General features: G+C 39.2%; 1 protein-coding gene and 1 long non-coding RNA gene across 3 annotated transcripts in view; one reads left to right on the forward strand and one right to left on the reverse strand.

The window, feature by feature from the left end:
* Positions 1-10,228, reverse strand: part of LOC129417654 (uncharacterized) — a 69,325-nt gene extending 59,097 nt beyond the window's left edge. The window contains exon 1 of the long non-coding RNA XR_008635820.2: positions 10,120-10,228. This is a non-coding gene — a long non-coding RNA (uncharacterized lncRNA). The remainder of the gene's footprint in view (positions 1-10,119) is intronic.
* The window catches only part of LOC129417648 (spectrin beta chain, erythrocytic), a 36,280-nt gene that overhangs the window by 5,212 nt on the left and 5,794 nt on the right, over positions 1-25,274 (forward strand). The window contains exons 2-33 of one of the 2 annotated variants that reach the window (XM_055172467.2): positions 1,734-1,966; positions 10,130-10,281; positions 10,378-10,551; positions 13,307-13,413; positions 13,518-13,598; positions 13,821-13,936; positions 14,064-14,176; positions 14,264-14,451; positions 14,545-14,662; positions 14,743-14,901; positions 15,015-15,317; positions 15,410-15,560; positions 15,649-16,519; positions 16,780-16,917; positions 17,008-17,767; positions 17,891-18,093; positions 18,978-19,068; positions 19,153-19,299; positions 19,460-19,729; positions 19,831-20,055; positions 20,167-20,256; positions 21,821-22,105; positions 22,236-22,366; positions 22,464-22,668; positions 22,764-22,987; positions 23,290-23,440; positions 23,557-23,801; positions 23,887-24,025; positions 24,145-24,229; positions 24,464-24,660; positions 24,967-25,040; positions 25,119-25,182. In XM_055172467.2, coding sequence (XP_055028442.2) covers positions 1,816-1,966; positions 10,130-10,281; positions 10,378-10,551; positions 13,307-13,413; positions 13,518-13,598; positions 13,821-13,936; positions 14,064-14,176; positions 14,264-14,451; positions 14,545-14,662; positions 14,743-14,901; positions 15,015-15,317; positions 15,410-15,560; positions 15,649-16,519; positions 16,780-16,917; positions 17,008-17,767; positions 17,891-18,093; positions 18,978-19,068; positions 19,153-19,299; positions 19,460-19,729; positions 19,831-20,055; positions 20,167-20,256; positions 21,821-22,105; positions 22,236-22,366; positions 22,464-22,668; positions 22,764-22,987; positions 23,290-23,440; positions 23,557-23,801; positions 23,887-24,025; positions 24,145-24,229; positions 24,464-24,660; positions 24,967-25,040; positions 25,119-25,182 — 6,408 coding nt within the window. In that variant the 5' untranslated portion in view covers positions 1,734-1,815. Of the gene's footprint in view, positions 1-1,733; positions 1,967-4,695; positions 5,247-10,129; positions 10,282-10,377; positions 10,552-13,306; positions 13,414-13,517; positions 13,599-13,820; positions 13,937-14,063; positions 14,177-14,263; positions 14,452-14,544; positions 14,663-14,742; positions 14,902-15,014; positions 15,318-15,409; positions 15,561-15,648; positions 16,520-16,779; positions 16,918-17,007; positions 17,768-17,890; positions 18,094-18,977; positions 19,069-19,152; positions 19,300-19,459; positions 19,730-19,830; positions 20,056-20,166; positions 20,257-21,820; positions 22,106-22,235; positions 22,367-22,463; positions 22,669-22,763; positions 22,988-23,289; positions 23,441-23,556; positions 23,802-23,886; positions 24,026-24,144; positions 24,230-24,463; positions 24,661-24,966; positions 25,041-25,118; positions 25,183-25,274 lie in introns of those variants that run through there. The other variant, XM_055172468.2, reaches the window with a different exon arrangement.

Genomic DNA, 25,274 nt, shown 5'->3' on the forward strand with positions numbered 1-25,274 from the left:
AGCTTAGCATGTTTGTCAAGAAGTCAGTTGGGGATGGTTGTCACATAGCTTGTGGGGTTGGTTGTCACATGTAAGTATTGGAAATGTAGACCTTTTAAGACTGTTTGTCTGTTTGTTTGTTTTTGTTTGCTGTTAAAATAAATAAATAAAGCATTAAATAAAGAGGTTTTAACTAAAATTATAAACACTAAAAATTATTTCATTATATTTCTCAACACAGTAGACAATTCAAGTAACTGATCACCCATTTTAATCCCATTGTTTAAACATAATGGGCATTGATGACAACTATCATAGCGGTGGTATTCATATTAAAACTTATTTGCAGTTTCTAGCTTAAAAAACTAAAAAGTTACACATTATTTTTTCAGATCCCAATTTATCACTGAAATCCTATTGAATCACTAAAGGGACAACCAACCCCAACCCGTGATGGGGTTGGTTGTCACATTGTGTCAGAGTGTCTTTGATGGTTAATTACTTCCTGTTACAATATATTATAAAAGTAGAAAGTATACACATTTAAAGCCAAGACCCCAAGCTTTCATTTCATATAGGAATTACTGCTGAAAGATTTTTTGAAAATGAGCAATTCATGCATGAGTAAAAATTGTGACAACCAACCCTGGTCTCCCGTACTTATGAGGTAACAGCCAGGCTTTCTTCCAGTCTATGAATTTCTTGTGTCAAAGAGCTGAACCATAACTTCTTGTTGCGATGACACGGGCGTCCTCACTATGGCACGCTTCTTACGGCATTGTTTCCATGTCTTGTTCACATATTGCTTTCTGTGAATGTTACAACAATGTTACTAGGTCCTCTTTATGGGAGCGATCCCAGAACATTTACGGGACGCGTGTGTGCTCACACAGACATTTTCTGTGAACAAAGTGTTGTATTGAATGAGGTTTGAACTAGCAATGGACAATACTTCTGCAGCATTTATTAATCTTCTTCACGTTAATTTCGGCATTTACTTACATTTATACAATCAAGCGTTGTAACTGGTAACATTAATTAATGCACTATGAATTCACTAACATAAATAACTGTATTAACATTAACTAACATTTACCACAATTAATACATGTTGAAAACTATATTGTTCATTGTTTGTTTATGTTAGTTAATGCATTTACTAATACAACATTATTGTACAGTGTTATTGTTTTAATTTTAGCTGTATATAGTTTAAAAATATAGATTTGTAAAATTTTAAAAGGTCATATGTCTGTGTTTCTGTAGCCCAACTGACAGAACATTGCATTAGCAGGGCAAAGGTCATGGGTTATAAAATCCCGGGGTACACGCATACTACTAAAAGATGTATGCATAAGTGGCTTTGGATACTGTATGTGTCTGCCAACTGTGTAAATGTGGTTTGTTTGTTATTTTCACATTGATATCTTATTAATTAAAGTGTCTGTATTGAGCCACAGTATGTACAGTATCATCTAACTGCAGACTTCTCCAGCCAATGAAAAACACAAATCATGATGTCCTGCTGAAGCTATCTTGCTTAGATATTTAAATATAATCATGTGTACCAGGGGTATAGGGTGTTGATTATAAAAAATATGGGGATGAACGTAGGCTACTGTTGGGAAGCACATGTCCCAACCTGTCAGCAACACAGCTACACCCATAATGTGAGCCATCGCTTTACTGTGTGGCTTATGTTTAAAGTTTAATATATTCAAATAATTCCTATTTAATTTTTATTTATGTTTCAGATCATCCATCTCTGGCATTCCACAGTCTTACATCCGTGTGGCGTGCTGAGGTGTTTCACCCCTCTCATTCCCACGCATCTCAATGGCGACTATGACCACAGACTTCGACAGTGCTGAAATCACTCAGCAGTACAGCCGCATCAACACCCGCTTCGAACTTTCTGACGAAGAACTGGACAATGACAACAGCTCGGCCAGACTCTTTGAGCGCTCGCGCATTAAAGCACTGGCAGGTGAGTCACGTGACATTAAACCCAGCATGTGTTGCTTTTGCTTATATATACAGAGCACTACAAATGTGCACATGCACAGACACACCCACACACACACACAGATTTAAAGACATACAAGCAGCTGAACCCTATCCTATTCTGCTCCTGCTCTCATGCCCCTGACCAGCCAGGATCATTTGCACATATCCAGCATGCCTCTGTTGGACTGAGCTGGACAGCTGCCCTGCCCGTCTGTGCCCATAGCTTAGATATCTGGGATGGCTGCAATAGCTTGTCATTTCTGGCACACCTGTGAGGACTGCTGCTCGCAGAGACACCAGGTTTTAAATAGAAATTTTAAAAGCAGAATTATAAGCCCCTATTCCAGGGATTTCGGGGGTCATCTGTACACATGATGGTTGGAAAAATGTTTGAGTAGGCTACAAGGGGTTTCACACTAGCACCCGCAAACCACTATCTGCCTAAAATGGATTTGGGTTACGGTTCTTGTGGACTGCGGTACGCAGTACAGTCCGCTGGCTGCTGATATAAACCATACTAAATTGCATGATCACATGATCTCATGGAAGTTCGTGTTATAGCACAATTGTGTCCATGGCACGAAATTCATTTTTTTCGTGCCTTAAGCACGAATGTCTATTTCGTGTCATTCAGCACAAATTTATAAAAATAGTTTTTCATGTCTGCGGCCGACTTTCTTTTTCCTGTCATTTTATGTATGTTTTCAAATTTTTTCCCCCTATTTTTAAATCATTGTCACTTGGGGTTGGCGTTAGATTTGGGGTTTGGATGTACTTTTATGTATTGGTTTCTACTAGTGCTGGGCAAAGATTAATCGCGATTAATCGCATACAAAATAAAAGTGATTTTTTGCATAATATATGTGCGTGTACTGTGTCTTTATTAAGTATATTTAACCACACACACATTCATATATTCATTTCAGAATTGTTTTATTTATATATCATTTTTTTAATTTATATTTAATATAGATATAAAAATATAAATAAATATATATATATATATATATAAACATGTAAATGTTTCTTAAATACATACATGAATGTGTGTGTATATATTTATACATAATAATTAGACACAGCACACACTCATATATCATACCAATAATCACTTTTATTTTGTTTGCGATTAATCGCGATTAATCTTTGCCCAGCACTAGTTTCTACATGTTTTTCTTCCGCTTTTAAAACTGTTCTCGCCTGGGGTTAGAGTTGGGGTTAGAGTTGGGGTTTGGGTTAGGATGTCTACAAATGTATCAGAAAGTGATTTTAACCCCAACCCCAAGCGACAATGATAAGAAAATGGGAAAAAACTATGAGAAAACAATACATAAAATGCCACGAAAAAGAAAGTCATGCCACCGACATGAAAAACCATTTCTAGAAATTTGTGCGACTGACACGAAAAAGAAATTCGTGCTCAAGGCATGAAAAAAAACTGAATTTCATGCCTAGGCCCTTTGTTTTGTCTCAAAATGCACACAATTAATGTTTTTAGGGCATGTTTGTTAAAACTAGTTCTGAATTAAACTAAGGCCTAGTCCTGGTTTAAAGGAAAACTCGCTCAAACATCCATCAATATTACTGCGCCCGAGGAAAAACATGGAGTGTTTGGTGGCTTCTAAATTCATCCCTGTTTGGATCCTAAGGAATGAATGGGGCTAGGATAAATGCTAACACACTCATGACTAGGGATGGCCGATAATTTGCATGTGATTGTCATTTCGCAACTCATCAGTAAAGCGGTTCCTTGATTAGAAGTAAATTGCCATCAGCTGCTTTCAGATGGAGCGGCATTTACTACACAAAGCCGTAGTTCACTTACAATCGGGGCAATTCCGCATTAATTATTGCGGACATATCGCCTGCCATATGTATGCGATATGGCCCAGCTTGTCAGTGAACTACGGCTTTGTGTAGTAAATGCCGCTCCATCTGAAAGGAGCTGATGGCGATTTGTTTCTAATCAAGGAACTGGCTTTACTGACGAGATGCGGATGATATTCCTTTAAGCTGTTCTCTGTCCGGGAAACCACCCCTATATTAATTCATGTTAAAATAACAGAGGTTTATCATAAATTATAATATTGTTTTTTGTGGTGTCAGAGATCGCTTTTGTTACTTTGTGTTATCCCTGTTTGTTGTTGAAAGTTTTCGAATGTCTCTGTTTTGTCATAGTAAACACAACTTTAGCCTGTCTCTTTAAGTCAAGTGCATGTTGCTGAGCAAGGGTTGGTGTGATGTGATGTGTTGTGTCTGAGCGTATGTGCACTGCTTTTTCAGTAATGCAATTAGAGAGAGAGAATGAGAGAGAGAGAGTGGTTCTCATTCCTCACCACTGATTTACTGCTTGTAAAAGAATGCGTATTCCTTTAAGTATACTAAGTACACTTTTAGTATATAGCCTACTTATTTATATGTTTGTAATATGCATTGGGGCAAACAAGCTTATCACACTGTATAAAACAAAGACACTGTGGTGAGACACCTACGCCCGTTTAAACACATTATAGATGATCTTGTTTGGATGGGTGTGTGGTGGGGGAGTCAGGAAATGGGGCAAAGGAGAACCACTCCACACAACATCATCACTGCTAAAGGAAGAGTGAGGAAGTGAGAGAGAGAGAGAGAGAGAGAGAGAGAGAGAGAGAGGGAGGGCGAGCGAGAATACTCTGAGACAGAAGGAGGGAAGACGAGTCGTCTCGTTCTTTCTTGGCTGCGCACGTTGACAATGAGTAGCCCGTGTCTGATTCGTGCGATGCCCGTCACCCAGACCCATCTGCGGGAGGTCAAACTCAGCCTGAAGACCAGCAGAGAAACCATTACAGTCCGACCTACTCCAGTCGCTCGGGATGTCAGCAGCCGACAGTACAGCACTGTGAAAGAAGCCCCTATCAGGACCAATGCCCCAAGCAGCCGGAGCAAAAGCACCCCGCCGACGTACAGGGCCCAGAGCAGGAGGAGTGCAAAAAGCAACGTTACGCAGAAGTGCGACCCTCAGCATCTTCCGCAAAGAAATGGCACTTTTAAGGGCATCCCGTCGAAACCAGCGCCCGTTACTCGAACTCCGGTCATCTCAACGTCGTCATCCTCTTCCTCCCTCACCCCCAAGGGGCACCGCCCCTCACCTCTACGATCCTCGCCCTCATGCCCCCTCTCCCCGTCCCGGGGCATGACACGAGCGCGATGGTTGAGCTACAGCACTTCCAACATTTGCTTTAACAACTCTGTCCTGGATGGTCGCTTCAGACAACTACAAGGTAGTGTCCTACAACTGTTTTCATCCTGCCCTCAGATTGGCAGACGGCAGTCTTTACTGGCATACTTCTCCACCCTGCCACAGGGGAATTGTAGAATTAGTTGTGAAGTGAGGTGGTTGGTTGGTGTTTTCTGTTGGCTGAGGTGATGAAGAAGTGGTTTGTCTTTATTTATTTTTATTATTCATGCTGTATATACGCCCCAATTGCTCACTGACGTACTACTTAATATTTAATGATGAAAACACTGAATGGCAAAAATAGGGCTTGTTGTTTTACCCAATCTTATTCTGCTGAATGATGAAGTGATTGGTACATTGGCAGACTGCATTTTTGCCTTTTAAAGGAAAACGTTCTCTCTCTCTCTCTCTCTCTCTCTCTCTCTCTCTCTCTTTCTCTCTATGATTTGGTGTATTCAGCACGGTCTAAGATCTTCAACTTCACTTGTTCTCTCTTGGCAGCTCTGTTTATTTTTAGAGAAGTTGACTGTCATTGTTAATTTGTGCAAGACTGAGCTCTTTCTCTCTCTCTCTTTGAAGACAGATTTTTTTAGTGCTTTGAAACAGATGTGAAATAATTTTTTTATTACTTTTAGTAGCATTCATAGTATAAATGCACTATGTCTACTATTCTTCTACTCAAGCATTGTGTAGAAGTATTTCATAAAATATGAAACTTTGTCTTGTTTAGGAGAGGTGTACTGTTACTTTTCATACTTATGGCAGATGCTTAAAGGAACAGTATGTAAGAAATTTATATCAATGAATCATAAAATGGCCCTGACATGTCACTTATCACTGACAACAGTGGTCTGGCCAGGATATTGTCATTTGAAAAGTGGAGTTGCAGCCCTCAACTGATGTTTATGTTGTCATGTTGTGTACTGGCCACCAGTTGTGTGACTGCAGTACCAGTTGTAGCCACAAGTTTTGTGATTGCAGTACAAGTTTTGACCACAATCCTACAAACTGTTCCTTTAAAGGAAAACACCACCGTTTTTCAATATTTACAATGTTCTTAATACATGCCTATCTTTATTCAATGCGTGCACTTAATCTTTGTTCAGCGCGTCAGGAATGTGTTAGCATTTAGCCTAGCCCCATTCATTCCTTAGGATCCAAACAGGGATGAATTTAGAAGCCACCAAAACACCATGTTTTCCTTATTTAAAGACTGTTACATGAGTAGTTATATGGTGGCACAAAATAAAACGTGGTGATTTTTAAAATGAGAACTATATTGTTGGCGGAAGAGCACTTAGTTTGCAGCACTTCGACCTCGCGTGCAGTAACATCATCACTCCTGACTATTCCCCTCTCGCTCAAACTTTCGTCAATATTACACAAAAGAAGATATTTTGATAAATGATGGTAAGTACACAGCTGATTGTAACCATTGACTTTCATAGTAGGAAAACAAGTATTATGTAAGTATTGTGATAAATGATTAAAAAGATATTTTGATAAGTGATGGTAAGCACACAGTTGATGGTACCCATTGAATTCCATCATATTTGTTTTTCCTACTACGGAAGTCATTGGTTATAATCAGCTGTGTGCTTACCATCATTTATCAAAATATCTTCTTTAGTGTTCATTAGAAAAAATAAATTCATACAGGTTTAAAACAACATAAGGATGAGAAAATTATGAAAGATTTTCATTTTTGGGTGAACTATCCCTTTAACAATCATTCAAAATCTTTGCATCATTGCAGCAAGTTTGGCATATGCCAATCAAATTGCAAACATTTTGTACCTTATTCTTTATGCATAATTATGTAGCTGTGCAAGTATGTCCAAAGCTCTTTAAACAGTGACTCAGTGTGGTTGCAAGTCACATCCAGGCTGACTTTGGGAAAAAACTGGCTTATTCTGTACAGGGAAAATCCATCAATATGAATATTTCACAGAGCTGCTCTGTAAGCTAGCAAGGATATTGGAGATGTGAAACCTCTGTATTTAGTCTGCTGCTGTTTTAATGGAGAGAAAGCATCATTTAGCAGAGGTTAGACTGCAGTTTGTACAAGGTGCTAACAGGAAGCAGAATCTATTTGGCAGCAGTTTGATCATGAAATATGTAGTGGTGCTGGCCTAAAAGCTTTTATTACGCTTTAACACATTTGCAGCTTTCCTTACTCTGGATGGGAACATGGTAAATTGCCCTGTAACAGTTTTAGCTAAAAGAGCTGACTCTTGCAGTTACTTTCATGGATGTAACTTGTTCTGTAGTCAGGTTGTATATTTGTGACCGTCTGTGAAATCCTTGTTAAAGTCTCATAATCGAATTATGAGATTAAAACAGTGGCGGCTCGTGACTGAGGGGCGCAAATTCAAAATATGTATCCAGAGTGTCGTGTGTTGCTCGTGTTTTCAAAATATGTGTTTGTTGCATCATGTAAACCATGTGCATCACATGTTTTGTCAAAATAAGTGCCTGATGCACATGCATCAAAACCATTTATGATAAAAGAGCCGCTCACGTTCACAAAATACATGCAAGACACTCCCTTAACAGTAAACTCTGATTACGCATGAGATTATGCGAGTATCTGAAACGCTAGCGTCTCTTTTATCATAAACCCTTTAGACGCATCTGCAGCAGGCACTTATTTTGACAAAACACGTGATGCACATAGGTTCCCAACTCATATTTTGAAATGATGAACCACACACATGACGGGCTACATAGATGTTGTGACGAACTTCGCATCGAGCGCCCTCAAAAAAATAAGTCACCAGCCGCCATTGGATTAGAAGCATCAAAGTTTAATTTCAATCAATGACACGACCTTACTCAGTCAATTTTAAAGATATCAAGGTAATTTTCCATGTTCTTTGCATTATGTAGGATGAACAAAAGATTTTAGCTGGGTTTCACGTTTTTTAGTTTCAAGTCCTAAAATGTGTAAAGGAAATAATCTTTTACATTAAAGGAATCATAATAAAACAACACAAGATGTGTAATAGTTGTTACATTTTGATATATATGGTAATTTCACTGCTTTTTAGTGTCTTTACAAATGTACTATATACAGATATCAATTAATGCTTTCTTGTCAAATCAACATATATTTTTATACATTTTATTTTAAAATTTTGTTAAACAATTTCAACTTGTTTTTATAAGTTATGTCAACTTATCACAAGTCAAAACTTAAAAAAGTAGGTTGAATAAAACCAAGTTGTATTAACTTCATGCTGAATTTTTTTAATGTAAAACAACATGTCTTAAAGGACATGACTTGTCCACTTTTAGCATAGCTTAGCATAATCCATTGAATCTGATTAGACCATTTAGCATTGCGCCCAAAAATAACCAAAGAGTTTCGATATTTTTCCTATTTAAAACTTGACTCTTCTATAGATGGTTTCATCGGAAGCACGTGATACACGTCTGGATCCGAACCTTACTTCCGGTTTTGTTTTTTTAATGGTCTAACTAGTTGCTAAACTGATCTCTTGAACAAATGCCTCGTCAAAAATAACAAATGTTTTGGTTTCCTAGGTAATATATGTGTTGTTGTTTTGCTTGTTATATAAATAAACTACGTTTAAAGTACTTTGTTGTTATTTATTATTAGCGGAGTTTACCGGAAGTTACTGCGGACCGCGACAGCCGCTTGTTTATGTTGTTACTGCTGAAACCGTCTGTAGTTACATATTACATCAGGAATATGCCAGAATGAGAGTATAGTTTCTAGCCTTATCGGCCTAGAAAATCGTAACTTTTAATTTTCTGTCAGTCTTAGTAAACGAAGTAACTACAGAAGAGTCAAGTTTTAAATAGGAAAAATATTGAAACTCTTTGGTTATTTTTGAGCGCGATGCTAAATGGTCTAATCAGATTCAATGGATTATGCTAAGCTATGCTAAAAGTGGTAGCGCCAGACCCGGAGATCAACTGAATGGATTCCAAAACAGTAAAAATCTAATGATTACAATGAGCACATTTTCAAAAAAGTGGAGTGTCCCTTTAAAAGACAATAGAAACATCAAAACCAATATTAAGGATGGTTTTTCACATGCAAAAATATTCTTTCAATGCATTACATTGCTCTGTGATCCAGATAGAGGAGATATGAGAACAGCACAAAACATCAGGTTGATTTAAAACACTGACTTTGTATGATTGTGTAAAACTTGACAGAACAAGGCTAAAGATTATAAATCATCTCTGAAAATGATGCTTCTCTGTTTTTCTGTAGTTCAATGGTAAATGGGAAGGTAATGAGGTAATGTCTTCGTATTCCCACAAGCTTCAGGTTTAAAAGCATGAATCTTTTCTACTCTTCATTCTCTACACATTTTAATGTTTCCTTTTTACTGTCTTTGCTTACATTCTGTCTTTTTGTTTCATGTGGTCTGTACACTCTAAGAAAGGATGTGTTAATTTTAACACATTGTTTTGTGTTAAACTATTTAACACATTATGTGTTATTTTAACACATTGTGTGTCATTTCGTGTAGAATGTGAGCTTAAATAAATGAAATGGACAACACAAGATGTGTTAAAACAACACAAAGTGTGTTATTCCAAAAATAACACAGAGATGTGTTAAGTTAAGGACAACACACTAGATGTGTTGTCCTTAACTAGACACAAGATGTGTTAATTTAACACATTCATTTTAAGAGTGTATAAAACATGTCATTAAGAATGCACAATGTTGCCCTTTTTGTGGTAGATTCTTAAAAAATCCACAACACCGCAGAAGTGGTGCTGAGAAAGGACACATATACATTTAATATATCATGAAAAATACATATCCTCACACGCTTATAATATCTACCCTTATTAACTATCAAGGGCCTTTTGAGGGTGTTAAAATAAGACAATGGCAATGCATGTCACATACATATCTAAATGTTGTTTACCTCATTCCAGATGAACGAGAGGCTGTCCAGAAGAAGACTTTTACAAAATGGGTGAATTCAATTCTAGCCAGAGTCAGCTGCCGAATCTCAGATCTCTATCTGGACCTGCGGGATGGAAGAATGCTCATCAGACTACTGGAGGTTCTGTCAGGCGAGAGACTGGTAAGAAGTATATACAGTACATTTTATAATGATGCCACACCACAGGAACAATCTTTAACTAAGATCTAAGATCTCTTGAACATTTTTGCCCATCAGCCCAAGCCAACCAAAGGCAGAATGCGGATTCACTGTCTGGAGAATGTGGACAAAGCTCTGCAGTTTCTAAAGGAACAGAGGGTTCACTTAGAGAACATGGGATCACACGATATAGTAGATGGGAATCACCGCCTTATTCTGGGCCTTATCTGGACCATCATCCTTCGCTTCCAGGTCAGCTTATAAAGGCACATTCAGTAGCCCATTAAAATCACACTTCAGCATCCAAAAACGATTTATTGTATATAATAACAAAACATAAATGCTTCAGTATAAATCAATCAATAAGTGATGGATGGATTAAAACAGCCTGATCTCACAAATTTCCGTGTTATAGTCACGGAATTTTTAGCAATTTTTTCTGTGGGATTCTCACAGATCTCCGCATTTTTCCGTGGCCCTGCCATGGACTGTCTTTTTCCATGGCATTCTCACGGATTGGTTACTCAACTGTTGTGTCCTATTTTCTTACCATTGTCGCTTCGGTTTAGGGTTAGATTTACATAAAATGACATCTTTACCCAAACAAAACTCTAACCCCAACGCCAGGCGACAATGGTTTAAAGTTTAGAAAATGTAAAAGAAAAAATCTGAAAAAATTGTATAAACTAATAGTTAAAGTGACATACTAACGCAAACACCAAATCTAACCCTAAACCGAAGCGAAAATGGTTTGAAAATAGAAAAAAGCAGTTGAGTAACCAATCCGTGAGAATGCCTTGGAAAAAGACAGTCCGTGGCAGGGCCAAGGACAAATGCGGAGAGCTGTGAGAATGCCACTGAAAAATGAACAAAAAAATTCTGTGACTATCCCACAGAACTTTGTGAGATCACGTTGATTAAAGACCATGCTTTTAAGCATTCTATTCATCCTATAGTAGGGTTTCCCAAACTGGGGTTCATAAACCCCTGGTGGTTCGCAAGGGAATTACAGGGGGTTCGTCAGTTAATGCAAAAAAATTATCAATTATAATTAAATCATGTAAATAAAAAAATGAATAAATAATTTTAGAGTAAAATATTTAAATAAGACACTGACAATATATATGTATATGTATATATAAGCATGTCATGTGACCATTTCACAACACTACAATATATTAGAAAACTAAGAACGCATGCATAATGGATAGATAGGTTGTATGTACCAAAAGAGAAAATTACCAGATGAAGGCCAACAATAACAATTAATAATAACTATATCTATGAATGGAAAATATTACTGGGTGAAATCTAAATGTTTTTAAAGTGTAAGTCAGGCAAATATGCTAATAAATTATTTAAATATGTACAAAAAATTCTCAGGGAGTATTTCAAGTAAGTAATTTGCATCAAGGGGGTTCAGCTGACAAAACAGTTTAAAAACCTCTGCTGTAAATCATATTTAAAACTATACTAAATATTTTGCATAAATATTTTGCATTAATTTACAGAGAATAAATTTATATCGAAACGAACACAAAATAAGAAATTCTATACAAAACAAGTTGTTTGTGATATAAACTTTCCTATTCAATATTACAGTATTTTCCAGACTATAAGTCGCTCCAGGGTATAAGTCACATCAATCAAAAATGCGTCATGAAGACAAAATAACATATATAAGTTACCACGCCAAATATACAGACAGGTAATTTGGAAAGGCAAGTTATTCAACTAAACAAAAGCACACAGAACAGCTGAATAGCTGTCCGTACGTTAACGTAATACAAACAGTTATTTAGACGATACACAATAGCATACTGAAAATACCTGGAAGGTTGAATAGGTTAAATTAACTGAACAAACCAACGAGCATGAAGTTCGCAGGCTCGTACACTCTTAAAATGAATGTGTTAAATTAACACATCTTGTGTCTAGTTAAGGACAACACATCTAGTGTGTTGTCCTTAATTTAACACATCTCTGTGTTATTGGAACAACACACTTTGTGTTGTTTTAACACATCTTGTGTTGTCCCTTTTATTTTTTATGAACTTAAATGACACTTAATGTGTTAAAAACAACACATAATGTGTTAAATAGTTTAACACAAAGCAATGTGTTAAAATTAACACATCCAGGGTGTGTTAATTTTAACACATTGCTTTGTGTTAAACTATTTAACACATTATGTGTTAATTTTAACACATTATGTGTCATTTCGTGCTGATTTAGAGTTCATATAAATAAAAGGGACAACACAAGATGTGTTAAAACAACACAAAGTGTGTTGTTCTAAAAATAACACAGAGATGTGTTAATTTAAGGACAACACACTAGGTGTGTTGTCCTTAACTAGACACAAGATGTGTTCATTTAACACATTCGTTTTAAGAGTGTAATTCCACATCACTGAATTCTTATAGTCTGGAAAATACAGTAAAGTTTACAAAACGGAATTTCACACCAGGAAAATAGCGGGCATGGCTTGTGTTTTCCAATATGATTTGATTGGATATAGAAAAGTAGCCATTTGGGACTCGCAGCAGACTGACAGTAAAGGGTGGGGGGATTTGGTATCGGATACAATGCCCAACCGTCAAGCTGATGTTTATTTCATGGGGACTTTAAAGAAGACCTACTGGATTTTCTGTGTTTATATATAACTTGTATTTATTTTTATTTTCTACATATGATAGGTGTCTATTTTTAGCCCAGCTGCTTCAAATAATGTACTTTACTAAATAATTTAGAAAAGGGCTGGATTGAACAGTAATGTACTAAATATAAAAACATCAGGATCTAAATAAAGCAACAATGCCTCTTTAATCTGAGAATGAATGCTGAAGGTGAATTAACTCTTTGTAAGATTTACAGTAAATGAAATGTCAACTGAGGTACACCAAAAAATTTTTTAAAGCTTTGACGTGACTAGTTGACAAATTAATACTCTAGAAATATACTGGTAGATCAATGTTTTTTTATCTAAATATTTGTGTGCATACAGATTCAAGACATTGTCGTAGAAACAGGACAAGCTGACAAGACTGGCAGGCAGGAGACCCGCTCGGCCAAAGATGCTCTGCTCCTCTGGTGTCAGATGAAGACGGCAGGGTAGGACAGCAATTGTCACGCAGTAGTATTAGGAAATCTTATAGCCAATAATCAATTTTGTTTTGGCAAAATGATTAAATTTGTCTAGTGTTTTGTATCTGCAGGTACCCCAATGTTAACATTACCAACTTTACCACAAGCTGGAAGGATGGAATGGCTTTCAATGCTCTTATACACAAACACAGGTAATAAATAATTGGATAAGAAACAAGACAGTTGTTGGACCTATATTAGTTATTACACATGCTGTGACACATTGAGCTACTGTATTGAAAGATCTGACCAATAACTTATTTTGACTGGCACGTTTCCTGAATCTTTTCTCCTTGTTTTCCTATCCATCAAAGTAGGAAAACAACTACACAGAGACGATTTTCCTTATATATATTCTTATTTCACTTTATTAGGCCAGATCTGTTGGACTACAGCAAACTACAGAGGTCCAACCCCACCCACAACCTTCAGCGGGCCTTTAATGTAGCTGAACAAAAGCTTGGGGTCACCAAGCTTCTTGATCCAGAGGGTAAGTAATAATTCACCTTCACCTTCTGAACACTTACTTACTGCTCAAGAAACATCATGACTTGAGAAATGAGGCTGCTGGAGATGAAGATAATGGAGATAACATATTGATATTGTGTTGTTTGCAGATGTGTTTACAGAGAACCCAGATGAGAAGTCCATAATCACATATGTGGTGGCATTTTACCACTACTTCTCCAAGATGAAAGCTTTGGCAGTCGAGGGCAAGCGAGTTGGAAAGGTATGACATTTAAGTGTTTGTGAGCCTATGTGTATACATGTTTCATTCCAGAGGACATTTACATGAATGTGTGTTCTTGTTCTCTAGGTGCTGGATCAGGCCATTGAAACAGAAAAGATGATTGAGAAGTATGAGTCGCTGTCTTCAGACCTGCTAACATGGATTGAGCAAACCATCATTGTGCTAAACAACCGCAAGCTGGCTAACTCTCTTACAGGCGTCCAACAGCAACTGCAAGCCTTTAACTCTTACCGCACTGTGGAAAAGCCACCCAAGTAATTAAGACTGTTCACAAATGTAATTCTGTATATGTTGTAATATACTGCTAAGCAACTATATTTAACTTTAACTAATCTCCTACTATTTAGATTCCAGGAAAAAGGCAACTTGGAAGTACTCTTGTTCACCATCCAGAGTAGAATGAGGGCCAACAACCAGAGGGTCTACACACCGAAAGAGGGGGCACTGGTGTCTGATATCAATAGGGTGAGATAACTTGACTGATATGTTTTTGCGCAGAATTGCAGTAAAGTGATGCGTGAATGAGTGTTTGCCATCTCAATCAGGCATGGGAGCGGTTGGAGAAAGCAGAGCACAACCGTGAGCGAGTCCTAAGAGATGAACTCATCAGGCAGGAGAAGCTGGAGCAAATGGCTCGTCGCTTTGACAGGAAGGCGGCCATGAGAGAGACCTGGCTTCTGGAGAATCAGAGACTAGTTTCTCAGGTAACTCACAAACCACAGGCTCTGTGTGACCTTAAAGCTGTTAATTACAGATTCTTATCTGGCCACATCTGAACAATAATTTAATTCTCATTATTTTGCTATCTACTGTATAGGACAACTTTGGCTATGACTTACCAGCAGTGGAGGCAGCTAAGAAGAAACACGATGCCATTGAAACTGACATTGCTGCTTATGAAGAACGTGTCCAGGCTCTGGTGGCGCTGTCTAAAGAACTGGAAGAAGAGCGATACCATGATGCTAAGCGCATTGATGTGAGAAAAGACAACATACTGAGGCTGTGGGACTATCTGCAGGAGCTTTTGAAAGCTCGCAGAGGCCGTCTAGAGAAGAACCTCACGCTTCAGAGAATCTTCCAGGAGATGCTCTACATTATTAGCTGGATGGATGAGATGAAGGTATGAATGACTTGTGTAGTACATGAATATTGCGTTCACATGCAAAGCGTCATTTGTAATATCTTTGTTGTTACGTGGCATTTATTTTGCAGAGTCGGCTTTTGTCCCCTGACTTTGGGAAACACTTATTGGAGGTAGAAGACTTGTTACAGAAACATTCATTGGTAGAGGCTGATATTGCGGTGCAGGCGGAAAGAGTACGATCGGCCAATGCAGCTGCCCTTAAATTTGCCAATGGGGACAGTGAGTACAGTTTTGACATGTAAATTCATGACTTAAATAATGTTGATTGGTAAAAGATGGTAAACGATACATTTCCTGTAATGTTTAGGCTATAAACCATGTGACCCACAAGTGATCCGTGATCGAGTACAACATTTGGACCTGTGCTACCAGGAGTTGTGTGCCCTGGCCGCCCAGAGGAAAGCCCGTCTTGAGCAGTCACGACGTCTTTGGAATTTTTTCTGGGAAATTGGAGAGCTAGAGAGCTGGATTCGGGAAAAGGACCACATCTTCTCTTCTCTCGACTATGGCAAGGACATGACCAGTGTGCTGGTCCTGCTTAGCAAACACAGTGCCTTTGAGGATGAGCTCGATGCCAGGCGCGACAACCTCAAGCAGGTGATGGATGAGGGCGAAAGTATGATCCTAGCCAAGCACTTGGGTTCCCCCAAAGTGCAACAGCGCATGGACGAAGTGCGGAGGCAGTGGCAACAACTGGAGGACCTTGCTGCGTTCCGTAAACAGAATCTACAAGACACCCAATGCTTCTTCCAGTTTCAGGGTGATTCTGATGATCTCAAGGCCTGGCTGGTTGATGCTATGCGCCAGATGAGCAGTGACGACATTGGGCATGATGAATACACTACACAGCGACTGCTCAAGAAACATCGTGACTTGAGAGATGAGGCTGCTAAGAATGGAGCCACCATCGATGCTTTGTCTAAACAGGCCAATGCACTTCCCGAAGAGCTGAGCAACACACCGGATATTCAGGGCCGTCTGACAGATATCAGAAATATGTATATTGAGCTTCTGACCCTCTCAGACCTGAGGAAGAAGAAGCTGGATGACACCATGGCATTGTACACTATATTTAGTGAGACAGATGCTTGTGAGCTCTGGATGAGCCAAAAGGAAACCTGGCTGGTTGGACTAGAGACACCAGAGAAGTTAGAAGATCTGGAAGTTGTACAGAACAGGTATGGATCTTGACTACATAGAGAGACTGCAAATAAGTGTGCTTCCTAATCTGGAAAATGGGTAACAGCAAGAGGTCTTAATCTTGCTTCTGGAACACACTGACTTGCAAATTTTAGCTCCTAATCCTAATCAAAGAAAACCAGTTAAAGTTTGATTTAGCTATTAGATACAGTGGGTCTCTCTAGGACCCTGCATTAAGAAGACTATATAACAAATTAATAGTTTATTTTATTTATACCATTCTTCTGTTCATTTGCAGGTTAAGCATCCTTGCTCAAGAGATGGGTAATATCCAGGCTAGGGTTGATGATGTAAATAAAGCAACCAAACAACTTGAAGACAGTAGACATCCACAAACAAAACAAGTAAAAGACTGTCAACTTCGTCTTAATACAAGGTAAGACTTATTCAATTACTAATTTGTAATTATTCTCGAAATTCTCTTTGGATCATGATTTGTTTTGTTTCTCTCATTTTCACCTCATAGGTGGGAAGCTTTTAAAGCAATGGTGGAAGATAAGAAGCGTAAAGTGGATTCAGCCCTCAGTCTTCACAACTATGATCTTGATTGTGATGAGACACAGTCATGGATAAAGGAGAAGACGCGAGTCATCGAGTCTACGCAAGACCTTGGAAACGACCTGGCTGCAGTGATAACCATCCAGAGAAAGCTTTTTGGCATGGAGCGAGATCTTGCTGCCATCCAAGACAAGTTGGACTTTCTGCATGGGGAAGCCCAGAAGCTTATCCAGGACCATCCAGACAATGCTTCTGATATCCTCCGTAGGCAGGCAGAGCTAGACGCTGCCTGGGACACTTTAAAACGCACACTGAAAGACCGTGAAGACTCTCTTGGGGAGGTCAGCAAGCTGCAAACCTTCTTACAGGATATGGATGATTTTCAGGCCTGGTTGTTCAAAACACAAAAGGCTATTGCATCCGAGGACATGCCCGATGGTTTACCAGAGGCTGAGCAGTTCCTGAGTCTTCATGATGCTGTAAAGGATGACATGGATGGCCATGAGGAAGACTACCATCGTGTAAGGGTCACGGGAGCAGCGGTCATTCAGGGGCAAGAAGATGATCCTCAGTACCAGCAGCTTGGACAGAGGCTGGGGGGTCTTGATAAGGGCTGGGATGAACTGCACAAGATGTGGGACAGCCGTAAGAACTTCCTTGATCAGGGGCTTGGCTTCCAACAGTTTATGAGGGATGCCAAACAAGCTGAGGCTATCTTAAATAACCAGGTATACATTTAATTTCAAAATGGTAATATTGATCAACTTTAAGGGCTACCATAACTATTTAATTAATTGTGTTAATGATCTTTCTAAATGGCATTTCATTTCCCCCCCAATACTTCTTAAAAGGAATACACTCTAGCCCACGTAGACAAACCTGACACCCTAGATGGTGCAGAGAAGGCCCTGAAGAAGCACGAGGACTTTGTCACCACCATGAATGCTAATGAGGAGAAGATATTAAGCACATTGAAGTCTGGTCAGAGACTGGTGGACAGTGGAAACCTTTACTCGGGAAGGGTGAAAGACAAGATGGACTCTATTGAGGATAGGTTTGTATTTGTTTTATTGTTTTGTCTTCTTAAGCTCAACATACATCCATTCTCCAAACCTAAATTGTCCTCTGGGATGGTTGGAGCCCATCCCAGCATCTTGGTTCTTAGGCAGGAAAAACTCTGGATAGATAACCAGTCCATCACTGGGCTATAAACTCATTGCTTTCATAAAAATTCTAAAGAAAGTTAAACAAAATGTATTTTTAGCGACAGTCTATTTGCTAATCGTTGCATCTTTTCCTGGGCCTCGCCCACCCGTCATACCCTGTGACCGGAAATAAAGAGAGATTGTTTCGAGAGGGGATGAGATTTGTATTTGATTAAAGATTGTGAGGGCACATGATTTTTTAAAAGTCATTTGTAAAAAATATATAATTTTTTAAATCAAATTTCATTATGACTTTAATACTTTGTTTGCATTGCATGACAAAAATATATTTATGCACATCATTGACTGTGTCATCCAGTAATACCAGCGAAACTAGAGATTTAGTCAAAAAAAAATCACTAGGTTTCTTTATAAAAGTTTATGTTTATCCACCAATGCATTTTGACTTGTGCTGGATCAGCAGTGAGCAAGAGTAGCATTATGCTGTAAAAGGAAAACCTTCATTTCCCCTATTAGCCCTGGCTGTCTGTAGCTCCAAATGATGGGCGCCTGTCTTGGTGGGTATTGATCTCTCTGTAAAAGTAAACCTAATCTATTGGCTTATGTTGCTCTGTTAAAGTGTGTTGCTCAGTGAGAGAATGGAGGAGTAAAGGAAAGCCATGATATCGATGTCTTCCCATGTTCAGATTCAACTACATACTACATACACTTCTTATATCATTCTGCTTTTGGAGACTTACCAGTAATGTGTTTGTGTATGCCATTTCTTCAGGTACAACAAGAACAGAGACAAAGCCACAGAAATCTCAGGGAAACTCAACGACAACAGGGACCTTCAGCATTTCCTTCAAAACACCCAGGATGTGAGCAGGATTTTTTCGTTTTGCTCCAAATAAATATTTGAAAGGTTTTATATCATTCATCGATTATGCACTTCTCTCTTTTAGCTTACACTGTGGATAAATGAAAAGATGCTGACTGCACAGGATACATCATATGATGAGGCTCGTAACCTTCATAGCAAATGGCTAAAACACCAGGCCTTCATGGCAGAGTTAGCATCCAACAAGAACTGGCTTTTTAACATTGATAAGGTAACAGAAACAGAAAGTTGACGTCTATGTCTGTGGCTTTGTTTACACCTGGTATTAGGATTTATTTTGAGCAATCGAACAAAAAGATGCAGATAAAAATTTTGTACAACAATCTCTAATATTATAATGCTAAAACAATGCGAACAATGTTCATATTTAGGAGGGACAGGAACTCATGGAGTCCAAGCCTGAGTTTGAGCCCATTGTTACGGACCGTCTTGCCAAACTTCATGAGCTGTGGGATAAGCTGGAGAGTACCACACAGGAGAAGGCTCGGCTACTGTTTGACGCAAACCGCTCTGAGCTGTTTGACCAGAGCCTGGCTGACCTGAAGAAGTGGTTAGCTGAATTGCAGCTGCGGCTCCAGGGTGATGTGGATGAGGAAGTTAAAGACCTTACCAGTGCCAATATTCAACTGAAGAAACATCAGGTGTGCTTAACTTGTAGCTTGTTCTATTTTTGAGTGTTGTGAATGCATGTCCAACGATAGCTTACTGAATTTTGTTTATATCTAACCTGTGTTTCCACTAGAACACAGAGAATCAAATTCGGGATCGTGCACGTGAACTAGAGGAACTCCAGGAAGCTGTACAGCAGCATGGGTCTGTTCGAGAGGACCAGCCTGAGCTTGAAGTTGAGCATCAAATTCTCCAGAGGGACTTCCAGAAACTTCTCACACCTCTCGCCCAACGCAAAAGCAAGTTGGAGGCGGCAAAGGGAGTCCACCAGTTCTTTAGAGATCTTGCAGATGAGATAGTATGTACACAGCCAGTAGACAGAACACTCAAACTATGGCTTGAATAAGATTTTGTAATCGTATTTTTTAAAAGCTCCTTCATAAATGCTCTTTACATTTGATTAATTTAGCTCTGGGTTAATGAGAGGTTACCAATGGCAATGTCTGAAGACCATGGGAATAATCTTCAGACTGTTCAGCTTCTACTTAAAAAGAACCAGGTGAGTTCTCCATTTTGTGCTCTTCAGACCTATACACACTTCATTGTAAATCCAACATATAGGATCAAATGCATCTGATTTAAATTAACAGAAATGTGTCAGATAGAAGAGACATTCAAAATGTGTATTGTTAACCCAATCTCGAGACGGGCCGACTACCAAAACACACTTATAGCCAATCAGCAGTAAGGGGCGTGTCTACTAACCGACATCCTTGCCGGGTTGCGTATGTGTGGGGTGGGTCTATCAACAGAAGGTCCAGATTCTATTGGGGTAGGGGCGTGTTTGTTTAGGTGATTTCAAATATCAACATTGGCTTTCAAACATCGTGGACTCCGCCTTTAAGCACACATGCTAAACTGTTCCTTTTAAATGCTTATATCTTCTGTATGTGAATGTTAATTCATACCAAATAGCTTTTTTCCATAGTTGTGTTAGACACATGAACGTCTCTGGTTACGTATGTAACTGTTGTTCCCTGAGAAGGGAACGAGACACTGCGTCTCCCTTGCCATACTTCCTGCATCCCTGTAAAGCTGTCTCTGGCAATATTTCAGATAGCCATATACTTCCTGGCTCCCGCGTCACCCTGTCTTTGTCGTTAAGCCTCACCATTGGTTGTATTTGATATACACATTCAGACCCAGTTTCCCCTGGAAGCGTCCCAAAAGTGTCACCACAGTTACGCAGAGCGAGTTCCCTCGAAAGTGAATTGTAACAGTGTATCTTAAAAGGTAAAACGATGTAACCTTGCTCTCACTTGAAATGCGTCCCCACATTTAGTCCTTGAATTTGAGGGTATTAGACCTGGAAAGTCCTTGAAAAGTCCTTGAATTTGAAGTTAACTAAGGTGTGGGAACCCTGAAATGCAAATAATGGGAGATTGAAACGTATTTACTGAATAAATTCGGACGTAGCGAACATTAAACCCACGTGAGTAATCGTCTAGCTGTATCAGCTGACGTTGTCTTTCTCATATATGGGTCTCAACGTTAATCCTTGCTGCTAGTGCCTGCATCAAAAATGTATTTTTCTGTGCACAGCATTCAGTTTGGCAATAACAAGCTACACTGCTAGTAAATTTATAACTTGCCAAATCGTAACCAAATGCAGCCCTGTCTCCATTTTCTAAGCGTGGCTTGTTTTATTTACTGTTGGTTACTAGATTACCAATACCACCGTCATTCGCTTGAACAACTTGATGGAAACCCACCTAATTCCCATTTGTTTGTTTTTCTTTATATTTGCATATTTTGAAAAGATTCACTTCAAGTTTTGATGGAAACTCAGCTTATGAGCATGAATGTCTTTTTTCGTGTCACTCAGCACACATTTCTATATATTGTTTTTCGTGTCCCCAAGCACGACTTCTTTATCGTGTCATTTTATGTATTGTTTCCTAATTTTACTTTTTATTTTCTTACCCTTGTCTCCGGGAAAAAAGAGGAAAATCATGTCCATGAACACAAATAAATAAATCAAATATTTTGTGACTATAACACGAAATGCCTTGAGACAGGGATAGACTCTTTGTGGTGATGGTAACTATTCTTGTCCCTTACAGTCCCTACAAAAAGAGATTGACGGCCACCAACCACGTATTGATGAGGTGTTAGAGCGTGGACGGCGAATGGTGGCAGCAGCAGAGGGTAGTTCAGAGGCAGAGCGCATGTCAGAAGAAATGATGAAACTTCAAGAGGTTTGGGCAAAGCTGCAAGAAGAGATGGCCAAACGGAGAGCACGGCTCTACGGCTCCAACGAGGCCCAACAGTACTACAATGATGCAGATGAGGCTGAGGCCTGGATTGGGGAACAAGAACTTTACATGATTGCTGAGGAGAAAGCCAAGGTAAGAGCTACAAAACAGTACGTGCCTAGCTACAATACGGCTAGTATCCCAGGTGGTTTGGTCAAACTCATACAATCCGCTTCAAATGCAAAATCTGATTTAACTGGACTGTTATATCTCCACATTGTAGGATGAGCAGAGTGCTATGATCATGCTAAAGCGACACCTGCTTCTGAAGCAGACTGTAGATGACTATGCATACTACATCCAGCAGTTGGCAGACCGCGCACAGAAGATGCTGGCCGAAGACCACCCTGATGGGTATGCTTTAATACAGAGTATCAAATGATTGTTTGTTAATATATCCAAAACTGATGGATCACTTTATAACAGATTAATATGTTGTCTGTTTATGAAGTGAGGACATAATTCGAAGGCAAGGACAGGTTGATAAGCAGTATGCAGGGCTGAAGGAGCTATCAGAGGACCGCAAAAAGAAGCTGGATCATACGTACCATCATTTCCTGCTGAGCCGTGAAGTGGAGGACCTTGAACATTGGATCGCAGAACGTGATGTTGTGGCCTCTTCACAAGAAATGGGCCAAGACCTTGACCATGTGATGGTAAAACACCCCCACAGACAGAAGCATATTACGACCTTTACACAAAAACCATACAAACTTGCATACTCAGCACCACTAATTTATATTTTATTTAGATCCTGCGAGACAAGTTCAGGGAATTTGCACGGGAGACGGGGACAGTGGGTCAAGAACGTGTAGATGTTGTAAATCGGACCATAGACGAGATGATCGAAACCGGCCACAGTGAAGCGGCCACTATGGCGGAATGGAAGGATGGAATCAATGAGAGTTGGGCAGATCTGTTGGAGCTTGTCGACACCCGTGCCCAGCTCCTCACAGCTTCCTATGACCTGCTAAAGTGAGTATAGAAGAACAGACTGTACTGTATAAGATGTCACTTAATCAGATGTGCTTTTATCAGATCATATTATGCCTACAGACTTGTTGCACTTAATGCAAAACAAGCATACTGTTATAGTTATCATTTTACAATGCGTTTACTGATGCGATTGTAAGTGTTGTATGGTATACAGTATTAGACTAGAAGACACTACAGTATGTGACACAACATCATGTACCACTATTTATATTTATATAGCTCTGTATCGCTGCCGTTTAAATGTTACAGGATGACAAGCAATGTTCTGTAAACTTGTTTAGGTATTTTTATGATGGGAAGGAGCTGGTTGCTCACATCCAGGAAAAGAAGAATGAGCTTCCTGATGATCTGGGAGAAGACTTTAGCAAAGCAGAGTCTTTCCACCGCATGCATGCTGCATTTGAGAGGGACATCAGCTCCCTGGGAAAACAGGTAGGGCAAACAACATGGTACATAAAGACGTGGTCTACATCATCATGCTATTGGCTTGGGACTAAAATGAATTTTTTGGAAAATTATAATTATTACAAACATCTTTCTCTTTGCAGGTTAAACAGTTTCAGGAGACTGCAGCTCGGCTACATGCCCAGTATGCAGGAGATCAGGCTAATGCCATTCGGGACACTGAAAAAGAGGTGGTGGATGCCTGGAAGGGACTTCTGGATGCTTGCGAGGGAAGGAGAAAGCGCCTGGAAGATACAGCAGACAAATTCCGCTTTTTCACCATGGTCAGAGACCTGCTTGCTTGGATGGAAAGCATCATTCAACAGATAGAGACCCAGGAAAAACCAAGGTAAGAAAATATATCGTTGTTTTTACAGTGGAGGTGTCTATGAGTCAAATTCTTGTGATCAAGTTTTTCTCTTGTTTCATTGAAGGGATGTATCCTCTGTGGAGCTTCTGATGAAATATCACCAAGGGATCCGTGCTGAGATTGAGACCCGTGGGCCAAAATTTAATCAATGTATCGAGCTTGGCCAGGCCCTCTTGGAACGCAAGCATAAGGACTCAGCAGAGGTAAACGAATGGGGTTAAGTAGTGTCCAGTCCACATTTAATGTGTTCTGACTGATAGTGGTAATGGATCTGTCAGACTTGTGTCGACTTACTGTAATATATATCCGTCTTTTCTCCCAGATCAAGGAAAAGCTGATACAAATGACAGAGAAGAGAAACGAGATGATGCTCAAGTGGGATGACAGATGGGATTGGCTTAGACTTTGTAAGCTTACACATGACACAGATACATTTACTCAGGGACATAGCAAATATATAGTAGTTTCAGCAACTGTGCAAAGCATCCTCAAAGACTGTGTAATCATGCCTCCTCCCATGATGCATTTAGACAATTATGTTTTTGCTAGAATGCAAGTATGCACAATTTAGGACATGATAAGCACCCAACAGGTATGTTCATGTACGCTACAGCTGCTAATGACTATATATCTTCATCTAGTGTTGGAGGTATGTCAGTTTGCCCGGGATGCGTCTGTGGCGGAGGCCTGGTTGATAGCTCAGGAACCATACGTGGTTAGTAGGGATGTGGGCGAGACGGTGGATGAGGTTGAAAAACTGCTTAAGAGGCATGATGCCTTTGAGAAATCTACAGCTACGTGGGAGGAGCGTTTCTCAGCATTGGAACGTCTTACAACAGTGGGTATTTTTTATTTTTTTTAATGACTATTAAGTAATACTTTGGTGTAGTACTTGCCATTTATAATAAAGTATAAATAATATAGAAATTATATCTAATCATTTTAGATTTGGGCCAGTAAGCAAGCACCCAAAACTCTTATAAACCATGCACTGTAGCAATGATCAAGCAACAATAGAAATGTATAGCATTTATAGCAAATTATTTATTATTTATTAATAATCAGCAAATTACTATGGGCAAGCACCACTCAAATTATCATCAAAAAAATCTTTGTATTGACTTTAAATCATAATCTATTATAGTTGGAGCTGTTGAAAATTCGAGAGCAACAACAGGAAATGCAAAAATACAAACAAGAGGTGGAGAAAGATAGCAGGTAAATGTAAAAACTGTGGAACATTTTCATGTTACATATTCCAAATTAAGGTTTGACCTTTAAACCCATGTCCCTTAGAAAAGAAGACACAGGATTTGCAGAGGACTCCTCACAACTCTACACTACAGAAGAACCATCTATGGTCAGTTCAATGTAACTTTTCATGACCATCCCTTAAAGGGACACTCCACTTTTTGAAAATGTTCTCATTTTCCAGGTCCCCTAGTTAAATAT

This window comes from Misgurnus anguillicaudatus, unplaced genomic scaffold, assembly GCF_027580225.2.
Source record: "Misgurnus anguillicaudatus unplaced genomic scaffold, ASM2758022v2 HiC_scaffold_28, whole genome shotgun sequence".
NCBI lineage: Eukaryota > Metazoa > Chordata > Actinopteri > Cypriniformes > Cobitidae > Misgurnus > Misgurnus anguillicaudatus.